The sequence below is a fragment of the Aulonocara sp. 'chitande type north' Nkhata Bay genome, linkage group LG3 (assembly GCF_057382095.1).
Source record: "Aulonocara sp. 'chitande type north' Nkhata Bay isolate Kocher_YH1m ecotype deep benthic linkage group LG3, A_spYH_male_GT1.1, whole genome shotgun sequence".
Lineage (NCBI taxonomy): Eukaryota > Metazoa > Chordata > Actinopteri > Cichliformes > Cichlidae > Aulonocara > Aulonocara sp. 'chitande type north' Nkhata Bay.
Genome location: NC_141346.1, coordinates 42,667,211 through 42,689,369, shown reverse-complemented (window position 1 = coordinate 42,689,369; position 22,159 = coordinate 42,667,211). Strand labels below are relative to the sequence as shown.

At 40.0% G+C, this 22,159-nt stretch overlaps 2 protein-coding genes across 5 annotated transcripts; both read right to left on the bottom strand.

Moving 5' to 3' along the window:
• Nucleotides 1-10,084: 10,084 nt before the first annotated feature.
• On the bottom strand, nucleotides 10,085-15,324 carry LOC147335764 (placenta-specific gene 8 protein-like). Of its 3 annotated transcripts, XM_086281803.1 has the most exons (5): nucleotides 12,733-13,107; nucleotides 12,588-12,622; nucleotides 11,166-11,273; nucleotides 10,939-11,084; nucleotides 10,085-10,610 (listed from the first exon to the last, which is right to left on the bottom strand). In XM_086281803.1, the coding sequence occupies exons 3-5, from the start codon at nucleotides 11,269-11,271 to the stop codon at nucleotides 10,470-10,472; spliced, it is 393 nt and encodes a 130-aa protein (XP_086137929.1). In that variant the 5' UTR covers nucleotides 11,272-11,273; nucleotides 12,588-12,622; nucleotides 12,733-13,107; the 3' UTR covers nucleotides 10,085-10,469. The 3 variants fall into 3 exon arrangements, with proteins under 3 accessions (XP_086137929.1, XP_086137947.1, XP_086137937.1); XM_086281821.1 differs by lacking the exons at nucleotides 12,588-12,622; nucleotides 12,733-13,107 and adding an exon at nucleotides 15,196-15,324; XM_086281811.1 differs by lacking the exon at nucleotides 12,588-12,622 and having other exon boundaries at nucleotides 12,733-13,103.
• A 1,258-nt stretch (nucleotides 15,325-16,582) lies between these two features.
• On the bottom strand, nucleotides 16,583-20,019 carry LOC147335763 (placenta-specific gene 8 protein-like). 2 transcript variants are annotated; one of them, XM_086287544.1, is made up of 4 exons: nucleotides 19,903-20,019; nucleotides 17,896-18,012; nucleotides 17,558-17,703; nucleotides 16,584-17,080 (listed from the first exon to the last, which is right to left on the bottom strand). In XM_086287544.1, exons 2-4 carry the CDS (start codon nucleotides 18,008-18,010, stop codon nucleotides 16,940-16,942), a joined length of 402 nt encoding a protein of 133 aa, XP_086143670.1. In that variant the 5' UTR covers nucleotides 18,011-18,012; nucleotides 19,903-20,019; the 3' UTR covers nucleotides 16,584-16,939. The 2 variants fall into 2 exon arrangements, with proteins under 2 accessions (XP_086143671.1, XP_086143670.1); XM_086287545.1 differs by lacking the exon at nucleotides 19,903-20,019 and having other exon boundaries at nucleotides 16,583-17,080; nucleotides 17,896-18,108.
• Nucleotides 20,020-22,159: the final 2,140 nt, after the last annotated feature.

The following is a 22,159-nucleotide window of genomic DNA, read 5'->3' as shown; positions in this document are numbered from 1 at the left end:
TTACAAGATTAAGGTCCAGTCCTCTGGAGAACATCAAGACATGTTGAGGAGGTAATTTAGCCATTTAAATCAGCTGTGTTGGATCAAAAACACATCTAAAGCCTCCAGGACACCGGCCCTTGAGGCCTGGAGTTCGACACCTGTGCTCTAAAGGATTCAAAGTACTCATCCAGGTAGTCCGGTAGCTTGTTTGACTTGTTTTCCTCAACATATATGATGACGTTGGTCGCTAGATGGATCACGGGTCCATCTCCCGTAAGACGCTCTTCAGTTCACTCAACACAGTGCCATTGCCGGCCCTATGGCCGTCATCACCATCACAATGAGATCCACAGCCACCGCCTATCAGCGTAATCTTAAATTCGTCGGTGACGTACAGACACTGCAATACACTGTTTACACCACAGTGAGTCCCAACAACGTTGATCAGTCCTCTCATGCTGTTATCCTGTGATACTCTGTATGTGGCTAAAACTGTTCAGTAGTCCGTTGTGTAGGGCTGCTCAATTAATCGAATTTTAATCACGATTACGATCTGGGCTTTCAACAATCATTAAAAATGACTGAGCCGATTATTAGCCCCTCCCTCATTTATCCGCGACACCTTAAAGGCCGGTCCGTGAAAATATTGTCGGGCATAAACCGGTCCGTGGCGCAAAAAAGGTTGGAGACCGCTGATTAAGAGGACCCGAGGGAAGCTCGGAAAGCTAAGCAGAAATTATTTGGAGAGTGACTGCCGTTGGTTGAAAAGAGAGTTTAAAAAAAAAAAAACTTCAGTGGTGTTGCACACCATTTTATATTATTTTTTAAAGTCATTGTTAACCCTTTAAAGCCGGTCAGAGCAGCAAGCTCCGTTTTGCGTAACTATTTTTAAATACCTGTAGAACCTGAACCGTGTAAGCTAGCGCAATAATTTGTTTTGCATATGAAACCGGAGGAGTTGTACTTACATCTTATGCCATCAGCTTGTCCTCGGTCACGGTTTCCTTCCACATATAGCTTTGCAAAAATTGCATAAAAAGCGCTTGCAGGAACAAAAACATAATATTCCAGAAACACGCTTTGCCGTTCCTATCAGCTGTTCGTAACACTTCCCACAGTGAAATGATGCACATGCTGTTTTCTTTGCAAATTTGCATCATAGGATTGTTTTTTGTTTTTCCTGCAGTATATAAAAATTGCTGTATCTCCAAAATAAAACTATGAAGACACTCAAAATAAATTTCCTGTTGTTGTAAACTATTTTTTGCAACTTTATTGTATTTAAAGTTTTGAGGGATAAACCTCTTAAATTTCTCCAAGTAGAAATATATGTAAACAAAACAAAAGCGATTTTCAATTTTTTTTGTAGTTTATTGCACTTTTTTGCAATTTATGTAATTACTATGGACTTAATGCATACATATTATTAAAATATGGGCTATAACAGTTGTATTGATGTATAGCAACTTGAAATGCTCCCACAAATGGCACTACAGCATGTAAAAAAAATAAAATAATATAAGCTCTGGTGGACTTGGTTCTATAGTAGGTCTTAAAGGGTTAAATAAATATCGCCAAATAATCGTGATCTCAATTTCAGTGAAAATAATCGTGATTATCATTTTTGCCATAATCGAGCAGCCCTACCGTTGTGTACAGGCGTAGTTGGTCGAGGGGCTTGAACACATGTCACTTTAGCTCATCCACACTTGGAATTCCTAAAAGCGCGCTAGCTTTTAGTGTGATCCTAGTCAGACCCAGAGTGCAGTCTAGAGTGGTAACCACAACCGCCGAACCCCATAACACCTTCGCCTTTGTTACAGGAAAAATGATTCTATGTTTCTTTACCTTCTTTTAAATGTACAAAGATGCCTTTTGTCTGCCCTTTGCCTATGGTTAGATTAGTTTAGAATTATCTTTTTAGACTTTCTCAGCAAAGACATACTGTTTTGGGACATATTGTTTTAGATTGTTTTATCTCTCACAGCCTTCTCCCAGCTCTCTGCTGACGAGACTAGCGCCACATATGGAGTTGTTTATTTTATTTGTTTTGTATTTTCTTATCCTGTTCTCACTGTCTTTCCTATAAAAATTACCAAGCCACTGTGCATGGTGTGAGTTGTTCTTAGCAGCTCACCCGTGTACACGTAAGATAAAAAAAGTAACTTTGTCTCATTGTGTCTTTATTTCTCCTGGGTCTTTTACAGAGTTTTCCCCCAACATTTCTTGGTCCTTCGGAGCCGGAGCGCCTCCATCGTGTCCCATCTCCGTGACCAGTCCACGTTGCTCGCCTGTCGACAGCCCACACACCAGGTGTGTGATAAAAGACCAAGAGCGTTAAATTCGAGTCTTGGCCAACGTCTTAGAAAGCGACCCACGGTGGTGGGACCCGATCGAGGTGGACCAGACCCGGCGACACTGACCAGGTAGATACAGACACACTGACACAATCTTGCGTAAAAGCGCATTTTGAATTCAGGGAATTTAAAATAGCGGAAGTAGCTCGTCGACTGGTAGCTTTGGAAGCTCGTCGACTGGTAGCGTAGCTCGTCGACTGGTAGCTCTGGGAGCTCGTCGACTGGTAGCTTTGGAGCTCTGGGTAGCTCCCCCAGCTGGGTCTAGACTGGGTCTAGGGAGTAAGTAGCTCTGGGAGCTCCCCTTATTATAAGGGTTCCGGTCGCGCGCGTCGAAGCTGTGAATGTGTGTGTGTGTGTATTGTTTTAATTAATGGAGCAAGCTGAATTTTCACGGTCCAATAAGAGACTGAGCTGCTCCTACTGTGTTTTTCTTTTACTGCTATTCACTGACGTGCTGGTGAGTTGAGAGAACGGTCGAGTTCCGTCTCGTAAAGTTCACACCGCTTTTGGAAATAGTCCGAAAGTAGAAGGGCGTGTGAGCAACCACTCTCGTCTCTAATACCAGCGAAGGTGATAGCAGCTGTATTGTGTATATATTACTTAAACAAAAATAAGTAAATACATAAATAAGATGGGTAATCACGCAAGTGAAATTAAAACTCACTCCTGCTGACGAGCAGTGGTGAGAAAAGAAAAGTCCAGACGCCGGACAAAAACAGTGTCTGTAAACTGAGAGATTTAAGAAAACAAAATATAAACAGTCAGAAGAATAGAACTCAACTGCCAGTTTAGTAAAACCAGAAGACGAGACACTGTGCAGTTCCCACAATCCTTTTAGTAAACCATCACTCACTCCTGCAGCCGCATCTGCAGCAACACCCATATCAGGAAGAACTTAATAATCCCTTATTAAGTGAAAACTAGAGATCAAAGTGGTTTGTAGTTTAAAAGGGTTGAAAACAGACCCCACTGAGTAGATATAAATATAAAAAGTACGAAATAAAGATGAACAAAGGGAAAATTACAGTAGAAATTATCTTTAGAGTATTTGAAATTAATAATAGCAAGGATAACAACCTGTAAAGTGATATTAACAATGAAACACAGTTGGCATGATGACCATGCCCACAATGTATAAAATGAATATAAAGCAAATAATTCACACGAAAATATTTTAATAACATAAATAAAGTATATTAAGACTGTGTCATTGTTCAGCCAAGGACAGTGTGTGAAAAGGTAACTGTCTCCACCTTGGGAAAAGGATGATTCTGCAGGTCATCTGAAGCCCTTGATGGATACAAAATGAAATATAAATAATATATTATAATAGAACTGCCTGGTCCACCATGCAACAGAGAGAACAAATGTGACCGCAGATTGGATGAATTCTAAATTATCTGTTTGCTGAATAAGATGATCCTAACTATCAAATTGGCTCAGTAGTAGTATAATGGTACACACTGATAAAATATTATAATATGCTATTGCTGTCATATAAGACAAAGAGGATAATATTAACAATGACATAATATTAATATGAAGAGGCACCTTAATCTGTTATGATGTGAGGTGAATAATTGTTAAGCAGTAGTCTGCATCAAGCTTAAGGTTTGCTGAAACTCAGTGTAATGACATGTGAGATGAAGACAATACGGAGAATAACTAAACTAATGAAGTGCATAGAGGCACTTGACCAGCTTGAAACCTATCATCCTAGAATGACACATTGCTGAGATATAGAGCACACCTATAATAACAACCCATAAGCAAAACCCTGTAGACAACAGCTAAAACTACAGGATTGAGAAGCTGAATTAAATATGTAGACACTGCTAAGCTGATGAGCATGTTCCACATTTTCTTTTCTTTTTATTTATTTGTTTCTTTTAGAGCAGAAGCTGCTGTAACACACCCAAAGAAAGACTCTAGGTCTGACCAACCGTCTCAGTCGTGGGCAAAAAGATGTCAGTCAATAAAATTCTAAAAGATAATTTATTGACAAAAAATATATCAAGAGATAAAAGATAAAACAGTCCAGTGTCCCACTTAAGAATTGTATAAAAACACACAGTCCCAAGGCCAGAGCCAGCTATGCCACACAGCCAAGTTGCACCCCACATGTTGCCTTTAACAGGGTTAGAAGTCGTCCTTGGAGACCCACCACCCTGCAAGCATATAGTCAGTGGTCACTCAAGCCTCTGCAACTCTGCCTTTAGGCTGTGGCATATAATAGGCCCTGGACTGCACAGAGAGACAAAACGACACACTTAATATAAAATTCATAGCGCAAAACCAATCCATCCCAATCATATCTGATTTCATCACATTACATACCTGCACAGAGAGACAAAACAAAACAGCAGTGGTTGTAGTGTGGGCTATAAGTAGACCAGTGTATCAGTGCAATCAAGTACACCTGCCTCTAATTAGTCCAACCCCATTCCAGCCATTGGCTCACCAAAAATGTGACACACACAAAACCACTCCCAACCCAGTGAAACTTCACACAATAATATGGAGCTGAATTAACACAGGCACATTAGTCTACTATGTTACAAGCTGCATGCTATTAAAAGCCAACATATGCAGACTTCTGCCTTGTTCGGGTGGCAGCATTTTTCTTTTTTTTTCTTTTGTGTCCTGACACGTTTATGTTTTTTGGTTTTGTTTGATTATTTTGTTGGTTTTGGAAACGAATTTAAACGAACTTGTGACAATACTTGAGAATAACAGTGACACATAGTGATTAGGCATATGATTGAAAAATGCCTAGGTTTAGAGCTGTGAGCTATGAGCTGTGAGCAATGCAAAGTTAAATATATATATTTGTATAAATGGGAAACAACCGTAACTTGAAAGTTTGAAATGTGTGAGATCCATGAATTGTTTGAAAAACTAGAAATTATTCAAAACTGCCTTAAGTGAAAATGTAGTGTTGCATCTATTCTCCCAAACCAAGACGAACAAAAAAGAAGAAGCTTTCTGTAACTTCAAAATAAGGCTGACTGTTGACAATAGACTAAAACACTAATCCACAGGTGGCTATCAGGAACAGAGAGGCGAGCAAAGTCACAAACACTAAGGCTGCAGACAGCCACGCAGAAACAGCAGATAACATAGAGACAACGCCTGCTAGAACCGTGGAGAGGAAGGTCACTTCCCACGAGATTGTAGGAGTAGAGGACAAATTAGTTGTAAAGTCAGCTTCAGGCCACACAACTGTACAACAATTAACTGCCCTTTTAGAACTAGTACACACAGCAAGTGGCCGCAGGTGCTTTATTAAATGCATATATGACCCGTTGTGTCCAGTAAATTTGCTAGGTAGAGACGCTCTGACAAAACTTAAGATAGCAGTCATGCCATTCTTTTCTGGTATTACACCTGAGTGCCAGAAACCGACCACATTCTGAGATTTAAACAAACTCCAGGCCCAGATCCACCTTATGATCAGCAAGTGTGGAAGCTAGGAGAACAGCATTTGACTTTACAGCACAGGCCGAAATTGTGTAGGTTACGCAGTAACCACAGATAGTAAAATAATAGAAGCAAAACCATTTTCTTCTTCATGTTCTGCACAGAGCGCTGAGCTGATAGCTGTGATACGCGAAAGCTAAATACACAAAGACAAACTAATAAACATACATACAGACAGCCAGTATGTTTTCTCTGCTGTGCATCATTTTGCAAAAAATCTGGAAAACCAGAGGAATGATTACACCAATTGGCAAACCAGCATGCCAACCTCTTACAACGCCTACTGACTCTTTCATTACTACAGGCAACAATTTTGCTGACAGAGCAGCAAAATAGGCGGCACAACAGGCAAACATGACATTGATGGCAGTAAACACACATCAGATTCCACTGGATGTGTTGAAAAATGAACAAAAAGCAGCAAGCACAGCAGAGCAGGCAAAATGGCTAAAACACGGTGCAGTTCTGACAAACGACTTAATGATGTGTTATGGCAAGCCAGTGTTGCCAAAATTCCTCCACAAAATGGCGGCATTAGTGACTCATGGCTGTACGCATTTGTCAACGGGGGGACTGACCAGTATTGTCAACTCTCATTTCTACACTGTAAATTCTACACTGTAAATTTTGAAACCTCAGCAAAACAATTTGTCAGAACATGCATGACGTGTCAAAAATATAATGCTCAGGGTAACCTGCGACCACAAAGAGGCCGTTTTCCAACTCCGCCTCATCCTTTTCACACAATTCATATGGATTTTATTGAACTAAGCGAATGTCAAGGGTCAAAATACGCCCTAGTGGTTATAGACGTGTTCTCAAAGTGGCCAGAAATCTACCCAGTGAAAAAGGCAGATACAATTTCAGTAGCAAAATGTATGTCTAAGTTGTAGGAAAATAAAGAGATGATTGTAAATGACGAAGAATGTAATGATGTCTATCAAGTGTCTTGCAGATCACAGCCCGGTGACTGGGTTCTGATCAAGGTGCTCCAAAGGAAAAAACTGGAGCACACCCAGGTGGGAGGGGCCATACCAAGTCCTCCTCACTACACCGACCGCTTGCAAAATTGCGGAACGACCATCCTGGATCCATCAGAGTCACTGCAGGCGAGTCAGTGAAGCCATCTAAACACAGCTGACGGCAGGCTTGCCCGCTTGTTGTGATCTCGCCCGGTGGAGGGGTCAGCTTTCCTGGCCGGGGGGTCTACTCGCGACAGGAGGGTGTGTTCCGTCGTCATGAGGTGGTGGCTCTTATCAACTGCAGCGGCCCTGACCATGGCCGGGCTCCTCACCTTTGCTTCCATGAGGGACAACAAGTCACGCTATATGGAGAAAAGGCAGACACTGTATGACAAAGGAAAGTACACCAAGTTTCCCCATGGCTACGCCACTAACTTCTGGTGGCAGTTTATGAACACTACAGCTCACTTGAATAACAAAACTGACTGCTATGCATGTACCCATATGCCCCTATCCTCACAGACGTCTGGCCTGTGGCCGTACAGCATACCTGAAGATCGCAGTTGGTGCCTGTTGGGCCTGGCAACACATCCAGGCTACGGTACTCTTTGGTCCAAAGCCAACTACAGCATCCCAGCGAAAGCAACCTGGAGGTCATCATCACTCACAAACGTGAACTGTTCCGGACAGACATACCTACTGACCTGGCCCCAAGTCTCAGACCAACTGCCTGATGTAATTCTACTGAACAAGCTGAACGCAGCGCAACTGCCAGTATGTGTGATGAACAATGGATCGCGGGCAGTGGGGGAGCTGCCTACTCACCTATCTACTGGATGATACTACAAACAAAGACTCAGTACCAGACAGGATGTGCACGGACGGCACCAAGCAGTAAAGGAACCAGAGTTTCGCATCTGAGGAGGAGTGAAATTCTTACAGAGCTTGATCCCCGGCATTGGAGTTGCCGAGGTGCGGGATCATGTGGAAATCAACCGATATGCTCTGCTACGACACATCAACTTGACTAAGACCCTGGGAACCGCCTTAGCAGGAGAACAGCAGGCCATCAGAACGATGGTGCTGCAGAACAGACTGACACTAGACCTGCTAACAGCATCACAAGGAGGAGTTTGCAAGCTGATCGGGGAAACATGTTGCACTTTTATCCCTGATGGATACGAAACTGGAGGAGACATTTATGAAGCTTTGCAGAATTTGACCGCTCTGCAAAAATATGTCACTGAACACACACCTGGAGCAGCTACAGCACAAAGCTGGCTGGACTGGCTGTTCAGCGGTTCATGGCTGGCTGCTGTAGCAAAGCCATTTTTCCTTCTAGGTCTCATCATGATAGCACTGCTCATATTAGTGTTGTGTGTGTTGCCATGCCTAAGAGTAATGATTTCACAGATGATAACAACTACAATGACTGCTTATATTGCCGTGCCTGAAGAAGAACAACATCCCGTTGCAATTCTGTTAGAGGAGAACTTGTACTAGCTGCTAATAAATGACGTGGTGATTAAAAATGACTTGTCAAGTGATCATGCACTGATTAAAACATTAGTAGGTTATGCAAGTTTTCATGCTTTTATTTTTTTGAAGTCTTGACTTTTAAACATAAAGTTTTTCATTTAAAATATAAAGTTTTCATGCTATTATTTTTTGAAGTCTTCAGTTTTAAATATAAAGTTTTCATTTTAAATATGAAGTTTTCATTATTTTACATATAAAGTTTTCAATTTAAGGTTTGCATCATTTTAAATATAAGGTTTTCATCCTTGTATTTTTTGAAGTTTTCATTTTAGTTTTCATCCTTTTATTTTTTGTAGTTTTAGTTTTATTATTTTTTCTTGTTTTTTCCACTTGTTCTTTCATTTACTATGATTTTCATTTACTATGTTTTTCTTTTTATTTTCTTTTGTTTTATTATGTTTTTCTTTTTATTATTTTCTTTTGTTTTATTCTTTAGACCAACTGACTGCCATTTCTGCTATGCTGACATTTTGAAGATTTTTGGAAATTAAAAATTGCCTAAGATACTTAATAAATAATTTTCATAGACAATTGTTGTATACATTTAAAATAAGTTAAACAGGGGGGAATGTTACAGGAAAAATGATTCTATGTTTCTTTACCTTCTTTTAAATGTACAAAGATGCCTTTTGTCTGCCCTTTGCCTATGGTTAGATTAGTTTAGAATTATCTTTTTAGACTTTCTCAGCAAAGACATACTGTTTTGGGACATATTGTTTTAGATTGTTTTATCTCTCACAGCCTTCTCCCAGCTCTCTGCTGACGAGACTAGCGCCACATATGGAGTTGTTTATTTTATTTGTTTTGTATTTTCTTATCCTGTTCTCACTGTCTTTCCTATAAAAATTACCAAGCCACTGTGCATGGTGTGAGTTGTTCTTAGCAGCTCACCCGTGTACACGTAAGATAAAAAAAGTAACTTTGTCTCATTGTGTCTTTATTTCTCCTGGGTCTTTTACAGAGTTTTCCCCCAACAGCCTTGCACGACAATATTTCGCACAAGATCTTTGATGAGTCCGCTGTGGTTGGGTGTCACATCAGCTGTATTTTTTTTCTTGTCTTTTTTTGCTGGTAGTTGGTAACCCTATTAGTTAGGTATATGTAATTATAAATTATGTTGATTTATATTTTTGCTAAGTACTGTTTATAATACTAGAATATCGAAGATGGTGTAGGTTTAAATTTCTAATAAGGCTTTATGACTTTTCCTATAATACCATGGTGGGCCGGTCACTAGTCAAAATGCACTGTCAAAGAAGACAGTACAGAAATATGAATGTATTTTAAACGTATGTGTTCAAGAACAATCTTTGGGCTAAAAACCCAAGTGAGAAAATACAATTGATTCAGGAGCAGGGAACACAGACATGTGTATTCCCCTTAGTCCACATGTGTGCACTGCAGATCCGTTCAAGCAGTGGTGGAGTGAGTGTTAAATCCCCAAACATCGAAACGTTAACTGCAGACTGAAACAACAACGGGACAATGCGTGAAACATTTACTAGTCAAGTGTCAAGGAGTACGCATTCCGGATGAGCCACAAGGACACAGAGATCCAATCAGGTGTAAAAAAGAAATGCCTGATGATGGTGGACTTGGGAGCAGTGTTGCATATGATTACCAATATAACAAATTTCAAGAATTTCGACGACAGTTTCCAGGAGTGTGGGCTATTTTATTTGAAATTTGTTAAATGAGTTTTGTCTTTGAAGTGTTCAGAAATGGTGGAAGATTTCAAGGAATGTAGTACAACAATCCTTCATATAGTGGGTGGATATGAATAGTCTTTATTTTAGCACAAGTTAAACTCAACTTAGACACAATTGGTATAAGAGTAAGCATGTTAAATGATATCGTTTGTATTGGACAAGGTTAAAAAAAATACATATATATTTCCTGATGATATACATCAGTATGCTAACAAAACTCAAAACATCTGATGTTAAAAATGTAATCTAAAGTTTAAAAAAAAAAAAAAAGACTTTATTCTATAAATCAATTACATATTGCAGAGCATGAACCGCACAAGACAAAATTTTCTATTTTCACCTCGTGCTGCAGAAACAGAAGTAATATTTTCCTATGCGTTTCATCATTGTAAAATTGTAATTAATAACTTTGTCATATTCACAGCTCAAATGGCTGCATCTTATTCACGGAACACCTGCGTGGTGACCACCGTCGAGGTGGCAGGGTGCTGGTTTTCCCTGATCTTCAGCTCACGATTCATCTGGCACCAAACACACGGGTAACACCAAAGTATCTTGCAGCAGTCATCACAGCACGAGCCCTGCAGGACAGAGAACAGGAAGAGGAAGAAGAGGAGAGAGTAACGGGATCGATCAGCAGAGTTAATGTTGTAACTCGTGTAATTAAATGGAATTTAGATTGTTTTTATTTATATGACACTGTAATTATATTTACATACAAATACTTAAAGTATAGGTGCACTAGAGAAAGAAGAGGGTAACAAGTTGGGTTTTTACAGGAATACAAAAAAATATGATACTAAGTAATTTACTGAAGTCAAATAAAATAGTTTTCACTCTTCATTTTAGTTTTTAGTTTAATTTTAGCTAGCTACAATAACTTTATCCATCCTCCACTCTCACACTTACAGGAATGTTGTAGCGCGCTCTGACGGACTTGCGAAGTAAGCAGGACACCACGCAGAAAACGTCCAGCAGTGGCATGCCACAGCACCATCCATGTTTACTGGCTGTCTGACACTGCATGCAGGGGAAACACCAATATGCACAGCAACCTCGAAGAAAAATATATACAAGTGAAATATCTGTGTTCATATACATCACTGCTGTTCATAGAGTTTGCTGGGTTAACTTACAGGTGCCCACATCAGCACAGCAATCACAGAGGCCGGTGCTCCAGTTCCCCAGGTGTTGATTACCGCCCATGACTGTCATCACCTGTGTGGGCTGCTGGTAGGCCATTCCTGAAGAAAATAGACAGAAAAAACAAGAGCCACGGAGAGAAAGGTTAAAGGGGTCATAGCTCATCTGTAAGGAGAAACCCAATCCAGACTATGAACTAATTTGAAGATAATCAGCTGCAAACACCCTTCTGTTGCAGACATCTATACATCCCGATCACAAGAGACTCCCCCCATCCTGCATCTCACCTTTTCGACCTGCTTCAGAGAAAGACTGGTTTGAACATAACTATCTGCAGTGTTGCTTCTGTAACATGTTCAGTGGAGTATTACTCCTGCGTTTAAGGCCCTACAGCGGTCTTTTTGGCACAGAAATTGCACGTGACCGTTTAAAAACCACAGAACTGTTTTTTCAAACTGCATTTCCAAAACATCTTAAACGTTTTTTCCTTTCTTGAAAAAACACACAGTTTGCTTTTGTAGTGGAAAATTTGTGTTTCCACTCATTTAACCTCTGTGTACTATTGGTATGTAGTTGTTTCTTTCCTATAGAAAGACTCAGTGGGCATAGATGGGAAAACAGCCACTTTTGAGTCCCTACTGTCAGCCTGGTGCCTACGTAGCTGTGGGAAGAAAACCAGCGGAAGAAAACTACCAAGCAAAGATTGTATTCATGCAGCAGGTATAAAGGAGCTGTAATTGTTTGTTTCATCATTAACACTGGTCTAAAAAAAAAACCAAGTTCAGTCTACGTTTACCAGGGCAAAAAAAATCAAGCTTTAACATGAACCTACCTATCCCAGCTGAAACGAGAGTTCCAGAGAAGCTGATTTTTTTTTTTTTTTACTTAATTTGGTTTTCCCAAAACATTTGTCGCACTGAAGTTGGGATTCCCCCCCACACCATTTTCATGCTTATACAAAAAAACCCTGCAGGTTTTCTTGTGTTCGAGCAAATGACTGAAAAGAGTGTCCAACATATGAGAGCAGTCATCGCTGAAAGCTCAGCTGATAAAGAACCCCAAGTAAAAGGTTTTGTTTTGTTTTTTTAAACAGAGAATGAAGATGGGGGTAGACTGATCACAAGGACAGAAAGTATGCGCTGGTTAATGCAGAAGGAAAAAGTGGCAGGAGGACATCATAATCCACAGAATCCTCATAACCTCATGAGGCAGTTCCTGTTTTGATCCCTCACTGGTACCTCGGACACCAGTATCACGATTAAAACAGTCCACAACACAACACTCAACTGGGCCAAGTTACACAAGGTGTACTAAGTAAATACCGCCAGACAGAAATACGAAGCACGGTTAAAAAGCACACAAAAGCACTTCAAAGAGCAGAGTTACAGATTAACTCGTGTTACAGATTAACTCACCGACAACTTGCTATTCAGGAGCCGCCACAGACAAACTGGAAATAAACGAGTGAATATTTGGTCTTTAGAGATGTATTTCTTTTGCGTTTTATGTGTCTGCTGACACTTTGTTTTAGACAAAAAAAAAAAAAGACCTGGAGTTTACCTGGTGACGGTACGACGCAGAGGAACGATCCAGGTGTCTGCGCTGATCCGTGTTCGTAATTCCGCAGACGTTGAACTGTTGGGTGGTGAGGGCCGGCTTGAAACACGTGATCAATGACGCTTGATTCAACACGTTACTGCTCCATGCCTGATTCAAGGGTTTCTAAGGGATTGAGTTTTGATGGGATTTGTGCTTTTGGTGGGGATTTTGTGCGAGAGATGAGTCTCAGTATTTGCGACTTAATGAGAGGCATGGAGAGTTGTGCTCCAATTCGAGAGAATTGTGTTCTAGGTTGGAAAAATTGTGCTTATAGGTTGGGAGAATTGTGCTCTAGGTTGGGAGAATTATGCTCCAGGTCGGGGGAATTGTCTCCTAGGTTGGGAGAATTGTGCTCTAGGTCGGGACAACTTGTGCTCTGGGTTGGGAGAATTATGCTCCAGGTCGGGGGATTTGTCTCCTCAGTGAATGGTTTTGCTATAAGTCTGAATAGTTTTAGAGATTGTGCTACAGGAATCACAGTTAGGGTTTAAGCATTCAGAAAAAACTGTAACATCCTTCATTATTCACTAGACAGAAGTCCTGTGAGGAAGAAGTGTCAGAGCCGGCTTGAAAACAAATCCACTCAGCTCCTGCAAGCATTACACCCTCGGACAAACTGCTGGCAGCACAGCCTCACTGGTGTGAAACCACGATGTCATACCCAAACGCGTGGCTGAATCGATTCAGTGACAGCGCGGTGCGCGCTCTCATTGACATGAAGAATTTCCTCCACTGGCTGAGCAGCAGAGTTTTCTGCACCTGCGGGCAAATTCTGTATTCGGTCACGACCAGGCTTCCACCTCTGACTCTGACCATTCAGCTGCCTGGGATCACTTTCACGTTACAGAGAGATGGCCAAGTTCGAAGGATCACCGTTGACCTGCCCCCTGTGTGAAGGATGAACGCAAAGACGCATGGAGTTGGACGTCCAAGCATTATCCATGTGCTCGGTTTAAAAGAAGAGTTACCCACGAGAATTTGTCTGTTAAGTTTCAGAGTTTTCATAAAGTGATGACACAGATTAAAAATATACTCTCAACTGTAAGAAGGACATCTTTATTTATTATAGCACACACGCAGAAAACGTGTGCGTTATTGCAGAGAGTATATAACGCGAGGTGGAAATAGCGGATAAGATGCATTGTGATTGACATGTGATGCTCATGTATATGCTGGTGATCGTCAATAAAGCTTCTCTCTCTTGCGAATGAGTTCAAGTGAGAAAATGGATTGTGGCTATTGTGTGTTTATTTCCTCCACAGTTGTCCTCGGAGCAGTCTAGATATTCGCGCCAGAATTCCTGCGTATTTTCACCTCTGCTAACAGGTTATGGGCGCAGAGTAGCTAAGACTGCCTAGAGAAAGTGAAGTGTTTTGCCACCTAGGGCGCCACCGCTGCCCTGAGAAATGCTGGTGAGCCATTGAGCGAGGGGCAATGTGTAGCACTGGTTCGCAAGAAGTGCCAGGATCATGTCACACAAAGTGAATTTGCAATGACTTTTGCCGAATTCATTGGGAAACTATGGAGCTACGAGAGCACTGAGAGAGTGGGCGCCAGCACATCAGAGAACAGCGTGCACAGCCGGCTTCAAAACCCGCGTGTGAAAATACAAACGAGCGAGTAGCCAGGAACACGAACATGTGTGTTCCCTTTAGTGCACAACTGTGTAATCCAGATGCGGACTAAAGGGACACAAGGCTAGAAGGTGTCAGCGCGAGCAGTGGCGGAGCGAGTGTTAAAGCCACTGCTGGCGCTGATACTTTGTGGCTATGTGTGAGCGCACGAAGGTCTCCTAGGTTGGGAGAATTGTGTTCTAGGTCGGGACAACTTGTGCTCTAGGGTTGGGAGAATTATGCTCAGTATTTGCGACTTAATGAGAGGCATGGAGCCAAAGAGGAAGAGAGGACGTGCTAATGTTCCTAAATAAACACCAGGTCATCAGCGATTCTTCCTCCGGGTCTAAAATGTGCATAAGAAATACACTGTTCATATAGTTACAGTTGTAATTGTGTAAGTTGCAGTGTATTATATATAAACGTACCTGTCCACTGGTTAAATACACAATTACTAGGAGGCAGGGACCTCTCAGCACAAGCATACTCCCAGCCAGACATGGGCAGCAACGCGTTACTTGTAACCCGTTACTTGTAACGCGTTACTATATTCTGATTATTTTTTTCAAGTAAGGAGTAAAGTAAGGGATTACTATTGCAAAATCGGTAATTAGATTGCCATTACTTTCCTGTAGTAACCCTGCGTTACTGCGTTACTAAAACCGTGATTTTTTTGCAAGAATGTCTCATGACAGTGACATAAGCAAGTGCGCCGTTGGTGACAACAGCTGTGTGCAGATCAACAATGGATCACAGATCGATTGTGGGAGAGAGTATGAGCGTGCAGCGTTTAAAGCGTGGAAGTACTGACCTTACTTTGAGTTTGATTCCATAAAAAGTGACAAAAACATTAGCGTCCATTGTGTGTGGGAAGAAAACTTCTTTTTACAGCGAAAAAAACCCCTAAACTTCCAAGCAAGCACCGAGTGCACAATAACGTAACGGGAAACTCACAGAGAAACTCGCGGATTCTTCAACTGACCGCGGCACACCTGCACCAGGGTAAACCTCCGCCTACCGCAGTCCTGCTTTACAGGTGAAAATAGAGCAACAGGACCTCTAGTCTTTGACTTTATTTATTTTCTGCTGTGTTTTACTGGCATCTATTTGAAAGAGTGAGTGTAAACACAAAAAATATTTTATTTTATGTGCTGGAACGTGCAGAAAATAGGTTTAAATGTTAAACTAATTTATTCAAGTCAGAGAATGTTGCATATAATTAAATTTTTGCTTGATGCATAAAGTTAAAAGATTAAAACTGATAAAACAAGTTTAAAAAAAGAGACTTTTCCATTTGATTACATTTTGTATGATGGATTATGCAGAAAAAGTCGAATTGGGCTGAAAGATCTATCGCTTTATCACCTATTCAGGTTGTAAATCGTGTTTTTAAAAAGTAACTAAGTAACTAAGTAATTAATTACTTTTGAAAATAAGTAATCAGTAAAGTAACGGGATTACTTTTTTGGGGAAGTAATCAGTAATTAGTTACTGATTACTTTTTTCAAGTAACTTGACCAACACTGCTCCCAGCGCATTATAAGATTGTGTTGTACATTATTATTTAGAGTGTTTTTTTGATTTTTTTTAGTTATTAATAAAAAAAAAACATCAAGTAACAAGCAAACTGAGAACACGCCATGGTGCAGGTTTAAATATTAATCAGACATAACATAATTTCTTCAACCCCCGAAAAAAAAATACATGTTCAAAACTCAGACAGAAGCTGTCACATGATAGCAAACAAAAACTGTCAATTCAATTCAGTTCGAAAACTATTATATCAATGGAGTCTTAGTTTCGGGGGATGATTTGTAGCGAGGAGTACAGTTACTCGGACGGTTGTCAAGCAGCACATATATGTCACAGCGATCCCAACACCCATCCTGTTTCTGTGAAAAACTGTAAGTATGATTCAATCAGCTCTGCTCTGTGTTACAAGTCAGGTTCGAGCAGAAAACAAATAATCCAGTTCATTGCAAATAAAGATGCTGTTAATAATAAAACTGATAGTGTGATAACCATCATTTGTCATGTAGCCTTGACATGTAGCCGGAAAGTAAAACAGTACTCACTGACGAGCAGGTTAATTATTAATTTGTAGCACGTCACTTATGTATCATTTGTAGGGAGTGGAGCCTGCTGGGGCCAAACATTGCCCAAGTGCTGCTTCTGTGCATGATCTGACACGACTCTGTGTTTTAAGGATCTGTGAATGTGAATCAGTTGGTTTTTGCATATGCACCAAGTCTTTATATAATTTATTTTCATACAGGTTAAATTGAACTTGAAAAGTTTAGAATAACAACAAGCATGTTAAATGACACAGATTTTATTGGACAGAGTTAAAAGGTTTTCCAGATGATAAATAACCAGTATGCTAACGGAACTCAGATTTTCTCATTTTGAAATATAATCTAGAACTATAAAATCCAAGCTTAAATTAAAATAAAAGACAAATTGCTGAGGACAAAACTGTGTGGTGCTGAAAAATTAATACTGTTTGAAAAGGTAACTGTCATATTCACTCAACACACAACAAAAACGGTTGCATCTTATCCACGGACGACCTGCGTGGTGACCACCGTCGAGGCAGCAGGGTGCTGGTTTTCCCTGATCTTCAGCTCACGATTCATCTGGCACCAGACACAGTGATAACACCAAAATATTTTGCAGCAGTCATCACAGCACGAGCCCTGCAGGACAGGAAAATTGAAGGGGAGGAAGAGAGGTTCTCATGTATTTAGAATTTTTAACAGCAGTCTTCTAGACGCACAGCTGAATGGTGAAGGTCAAGCAGCTTGATAAAGTCTGCTTCCTATTCAGTTGTCACCTTGTCTCTAAATCAAGATCAGAGCCGTAATGGAAATTTTACATCGACCATAGAGATCCTAAATGAGGAGGAGGAAAGGAGTTGCACTCAGCAGGACAATATAAGAATATAGGATTTAATTCATGTTATGTGGCTAAAAAATGCATAAAACAGAAGTTTAAAAACATGTTGGGGTGAAGTAATAATGAATTGCACTCCATAGATTGTATGACAATACAACCAACTGACCTGTCCCTCTCTGTCATGTTTGCACCTTTTGTTTTTGTTGGCTTTGTACATACAGGTAGTCAGCTTAATTTAAGCTAAATACAATAACCTTATCCTCCACTCGCATACTTACAGGGATGTTGTAGCGCTCTCTGACAGACTTGCGAAGTAAGCAGGACACCACACAGCAACAGTCCAGGAGTGGCATACCGCAGCACCATCCATGTTTACTGGCTGTCTGACACTGCATGCAGGGGAAACACCAATATCCAAAGCAACCTTGAAGAAAATGTGCCATATCTGTATGAATTTACCCCAGTTTTTAATAAATTCTACTTTAACAATCTCTTGCATAACCTCTGTTTTATATCCTGGCTTCAGACACTCTGATACCTAACTGCAACCAAAGTCTGAGGAGGTGGTTGATGCAGAAATCCCTGCTGTTTGTAGCTGTTTGCTGGGTTCACTTACAGGTGTTCATATCAGAGCAGCAGTCACAGATGCCCGTGCTCCACTCCCCAGCCGTTTGACTCATTGCAGTGGTGGTGACCACCACCTGGGGGTTGGACTGGTTGTAGAAATTCATGCCTGAAGAAACAAGTGAAAAAAGGACACATAAGCCAAAGACACAACATGAAAAAAATTGACAGCACTGGGTTAGATTAAATGATAATGGGTTTAAGTGTTAGGATCTTTGACACAACACTTGTGTGTACACTTTTCGAAAGTTATATATTTTATATTTTTTAAGAAGACATTTCTTAAAAATGTTTTATGTAATGAAACTGTTTCCATACATAAAACAGTTTTATCATAGCATGTTTTCAGATCGCACACACAGCCTGTAAATATAAAATGACTGAGTATTGATGATTCAATATGTATTTATTATATTAATGTGTATACATAAAAAATGAAAAACAACATTTACAGCATGAAGGTCAAAGAAATTCTGTTTAGTCCGTGCCCATCTTGCAATTATACATAAATGACAAATATATGTATCATAGATTAAGTATTTTATCTTTACTCATGAAAACTCGTGACACATTTTCCATTTTTCTTTTTGAAAAATGCAGAACAGAAACACAGCATAAACACTGTCCACTGGCTGGAGGCTTGAGTACTACATTTGAGTCAGACTCCTGCCTGTCACACAGCCAAACCAGACAGCCTGTAATCTAGAACATTTATAAGCACCTCTATAAAAGCAAAGGTTCTTAGTTTGTTGGTCTGGAGTATCTGGGTGTGTACGTGTGTGTTACAGGTTTTATCTTTCACTTTTGATCCAGTTCTCACGTCAGGAACATCACTGTCAGCACTCTTAAAGCAGTTTTATAAACAGATAAAGCATTTCTCATAACACAGGCTCATCTGGGTCAAAGCTATTTTCCCCCACCTTTTCTTTTCCTTCCTGAATTTTCTATGTGTGACTGACCAAAGTGCTTCGACCACATATACAGTGCTTTTAATGCTACAGTCCTGAAAACACTATATCTTTCTGGGACTATTGTGCAGAGTTGTGTTTGTACCGATACTCAGACCACTGCTTCATCTATAATCTGTGTTTTGCTTTCAGCCTGTATTTTCATATTTTCTAAAGTCATAGTTTCCTTTTTTGTCTGTAAATAGATCGCAAGTAGATCCATCCATGTTTGGGGTCAGCCATATGCTTCCAATGCCAATTCTTTCATGTGAACGTGCTTGTTCCTGGATGGATAAACCGTAAATTAATTTATTGAGTTGATAACCTACTTTGTCTGTCTATCTTAGCCTAATTGCACATGTTGCGAGAACTGAAGCTGTAAATAAAGGATATTCCGGTCGACCTTTGTCCATAGTAAACAGTCTTGGCAAGATGGCTTTATTGCACCTATATAATGCAGTACAGCGACATTACGGGAGCTCTTGCAATAAAATAAAATGTAAAAAAAAGCAAACAAAAACACATTACATACACTCAAACACACAATCAATTTTACCTATATTTTACCCGAATTACACTATAATATTTAGCTACACATACTTAGCAGTACATATACTTTTATTTCAGATAAAATGTATGGAAATTTCATCTATTTCTAAAGATATTACACTCTTAATTGTGGGCCATATTATAAAATTATAAAAGACTTCTGTTTTAAATATATTAGCAATAATAATTCCATAACATATTAAACCTAAACTTCCCTAGCTAACATTAATCTACTTGCAGTCTAATGCAAGTCTAATCGAGTCTAACAGTCCTTAAAATTCATTAATTTCAAAGAATAACCTGCTAAACTCCCGTCTTATAACCTCCCTGTGCTGACAGTGATTATAATAATTAGATATCCAGATTTTTGTGCTATTTTTCTTAAGGCAGTATGAAGTACACGTAGACCCCATGTGCTGCAAATATTCCTTTGACTAGCTTACATGTCACAAAGACTGCTTAAATGCTTTAAGATGTTCATTAGTATCGAAAGTTTTCCTTACCTTTTCTCTGTTTCTGTGAGCTCTGAATAAAGTAGGAGCAAGTCCGACCTATTAATGTACATTGCAATGGGAGTGGTCAAGTGTGGGTTGAATGCTCTTCACAGTTCTGCAGTTCCGGTTTTCAAGGAATGAAAACCATTCCTGCAGAGGGTGACACATGTTTACTGCCCACATGCTTCCAGTCCAGTGTAAATGTACACTAATAAAACACTCATGGCCAAAGACGTTCACTTCCAATAAAACGAGAGTTAGAAGTTAGAGATATGAGCCATGCCAAGTTTAATGCAGTTCATAGTGTATGCTTATTATTACTTTATGAAAATCTTCTTGTTTTAAATTATTTGACTTGTACGCCAAATAGTTTGTGGTCTTCTAGTTCAAGTTCAAGTTTATTTATATATAATACTTTTAAAACAACAACTGTTGACCAAAGTACTGTACAATAAAAATAGTCAAGGCAGAAGACATAAAAAATAGGATAAAGTTAGAAGGGAATAGAATCATAGAATGATAAGATAGTAAAAACTATAGTAACAGACTCATAGTGATATAAAAGCCAAAGAATAAAAATGGGTCTTTAGACAGGTTTTAAAAGTATCCAGTGTTGGGGAGGCCCTGATATGGAGAGGCAAAGTGTTCCACAATTTAGGAGCAGTCACCGCAAATGCCCGGTCTTCTCTGTGTTTTAATCTGGACCTTGGGACAACTAGGAGCATTTTGTCCGCAGACCTCAAAGATCTTGCAGGAGTATACCAGGTTAGGAGATCAGAAAGATGTGCAGGAGCTGGTCCATGCTGCGTCTTAAAAACAAGTATTAAAATCTTAAAATCAATTCGAAAACTGACTGGCAGCCAATGTAATGATGCAAATATGGCAGATATTTGATCTCGCTTGCATGTGTCAGTTAGGTTGAACATTATTCTTGTAAAACAAAGGGGGGGCCCAGCAAAAAAAGTTTGGGAACCGCTGCCCTGGGCCATTTCACCTCAGTGAATCACATGATAATTTGGGGCTAGGCTTCACAATGGGTTCACCCAAAACCCTGGCTGATTGTGACCCACACCCGTTTTCACACTTTGTGATTAGGGTCAATAGGGGGTCTTGGAGACACTTAATATCTGGGCTTAATATCTGGAACTCTTCAATGGAGATTGACAGACCACGTGACTTGCGCGCGTTGCATTGTGGGCACGAATGGCAGCAAAATCAAAACACTGCATGAAGCGCTAGCATTTCCAGCACCTGTAACCATCAATTCTGCAATTTTAATCCCTACTTGCATTTTATTTGCCCCAAAAACAGTTATGTACAAAACCCTGGTATATAAATGGAGCCCAGTCTCTATCGCATTGCAAATATTAGCCCACAAAGCCACACTAAACAAAGCAGCATAGTGCAACGATTTCAATTCAAATCAATATAGGACTTATTTGTAACCTACATCAACAATTATGATATGATAAATTACTTATTAACTACAACAAAAAATCTACCTTTGTGGAAATGCTTGGAGCAGACTAATATGTGAGCTGGAGTGTTCTGGAACATTATATTTAGTCTTCGAATAGCTGCAATCCAGGCCACCGTCACCTCTTTGCAACTTCAGAAACATGACTTGAACAATTTTTCTTCCACGAAGGAATCTGATAAAAAAAACTATTTCTTTACCCGTCGGCTTCCCGTGGCTGTCATGCTACTCGCTATGGCAGTTAATAATACAACAGCCTTGCCATTGCCATTCTTTATGTCTCTGTTTATCTCTGTGTGACTGTTGTCTTTTAATAGCCCATGTGGGCTAGTACCACTTGCCACTTATACATACAATCGTTTGCGGTTTTACCCCGGAAATGACGTCACATTTTCAAACTCTATTGTTTTTAGAACTGAAGAAGCTTCACAGATTACAGATGAAAGGTCTCCAAGTTTCCTTGAAGACCTTTCATCTTTTCCAACAATTCTCAGATTAATTTGTGTTCTACAAATTTGTGTTCTACAAATTAATCTGAGAATTGTTACAATGTTCCATTCTAAATCTGTTGTGTTCTACAACAGATTTAGAACTAGAGATGGACCGATCCGATATTACGTATCGGTATCGGTCCGATACTGACCTAAATTACTGGATCGGATATCGGAGAAAAATAAAAAATGTAATCCGATCCATTAAATATCACGAAAGCACCTCACAAAACTTGCAACACACCGTAACTCGCCTCAGAACGTTAGCACGTTGGAGCAGTATGCATCACGTGATAGA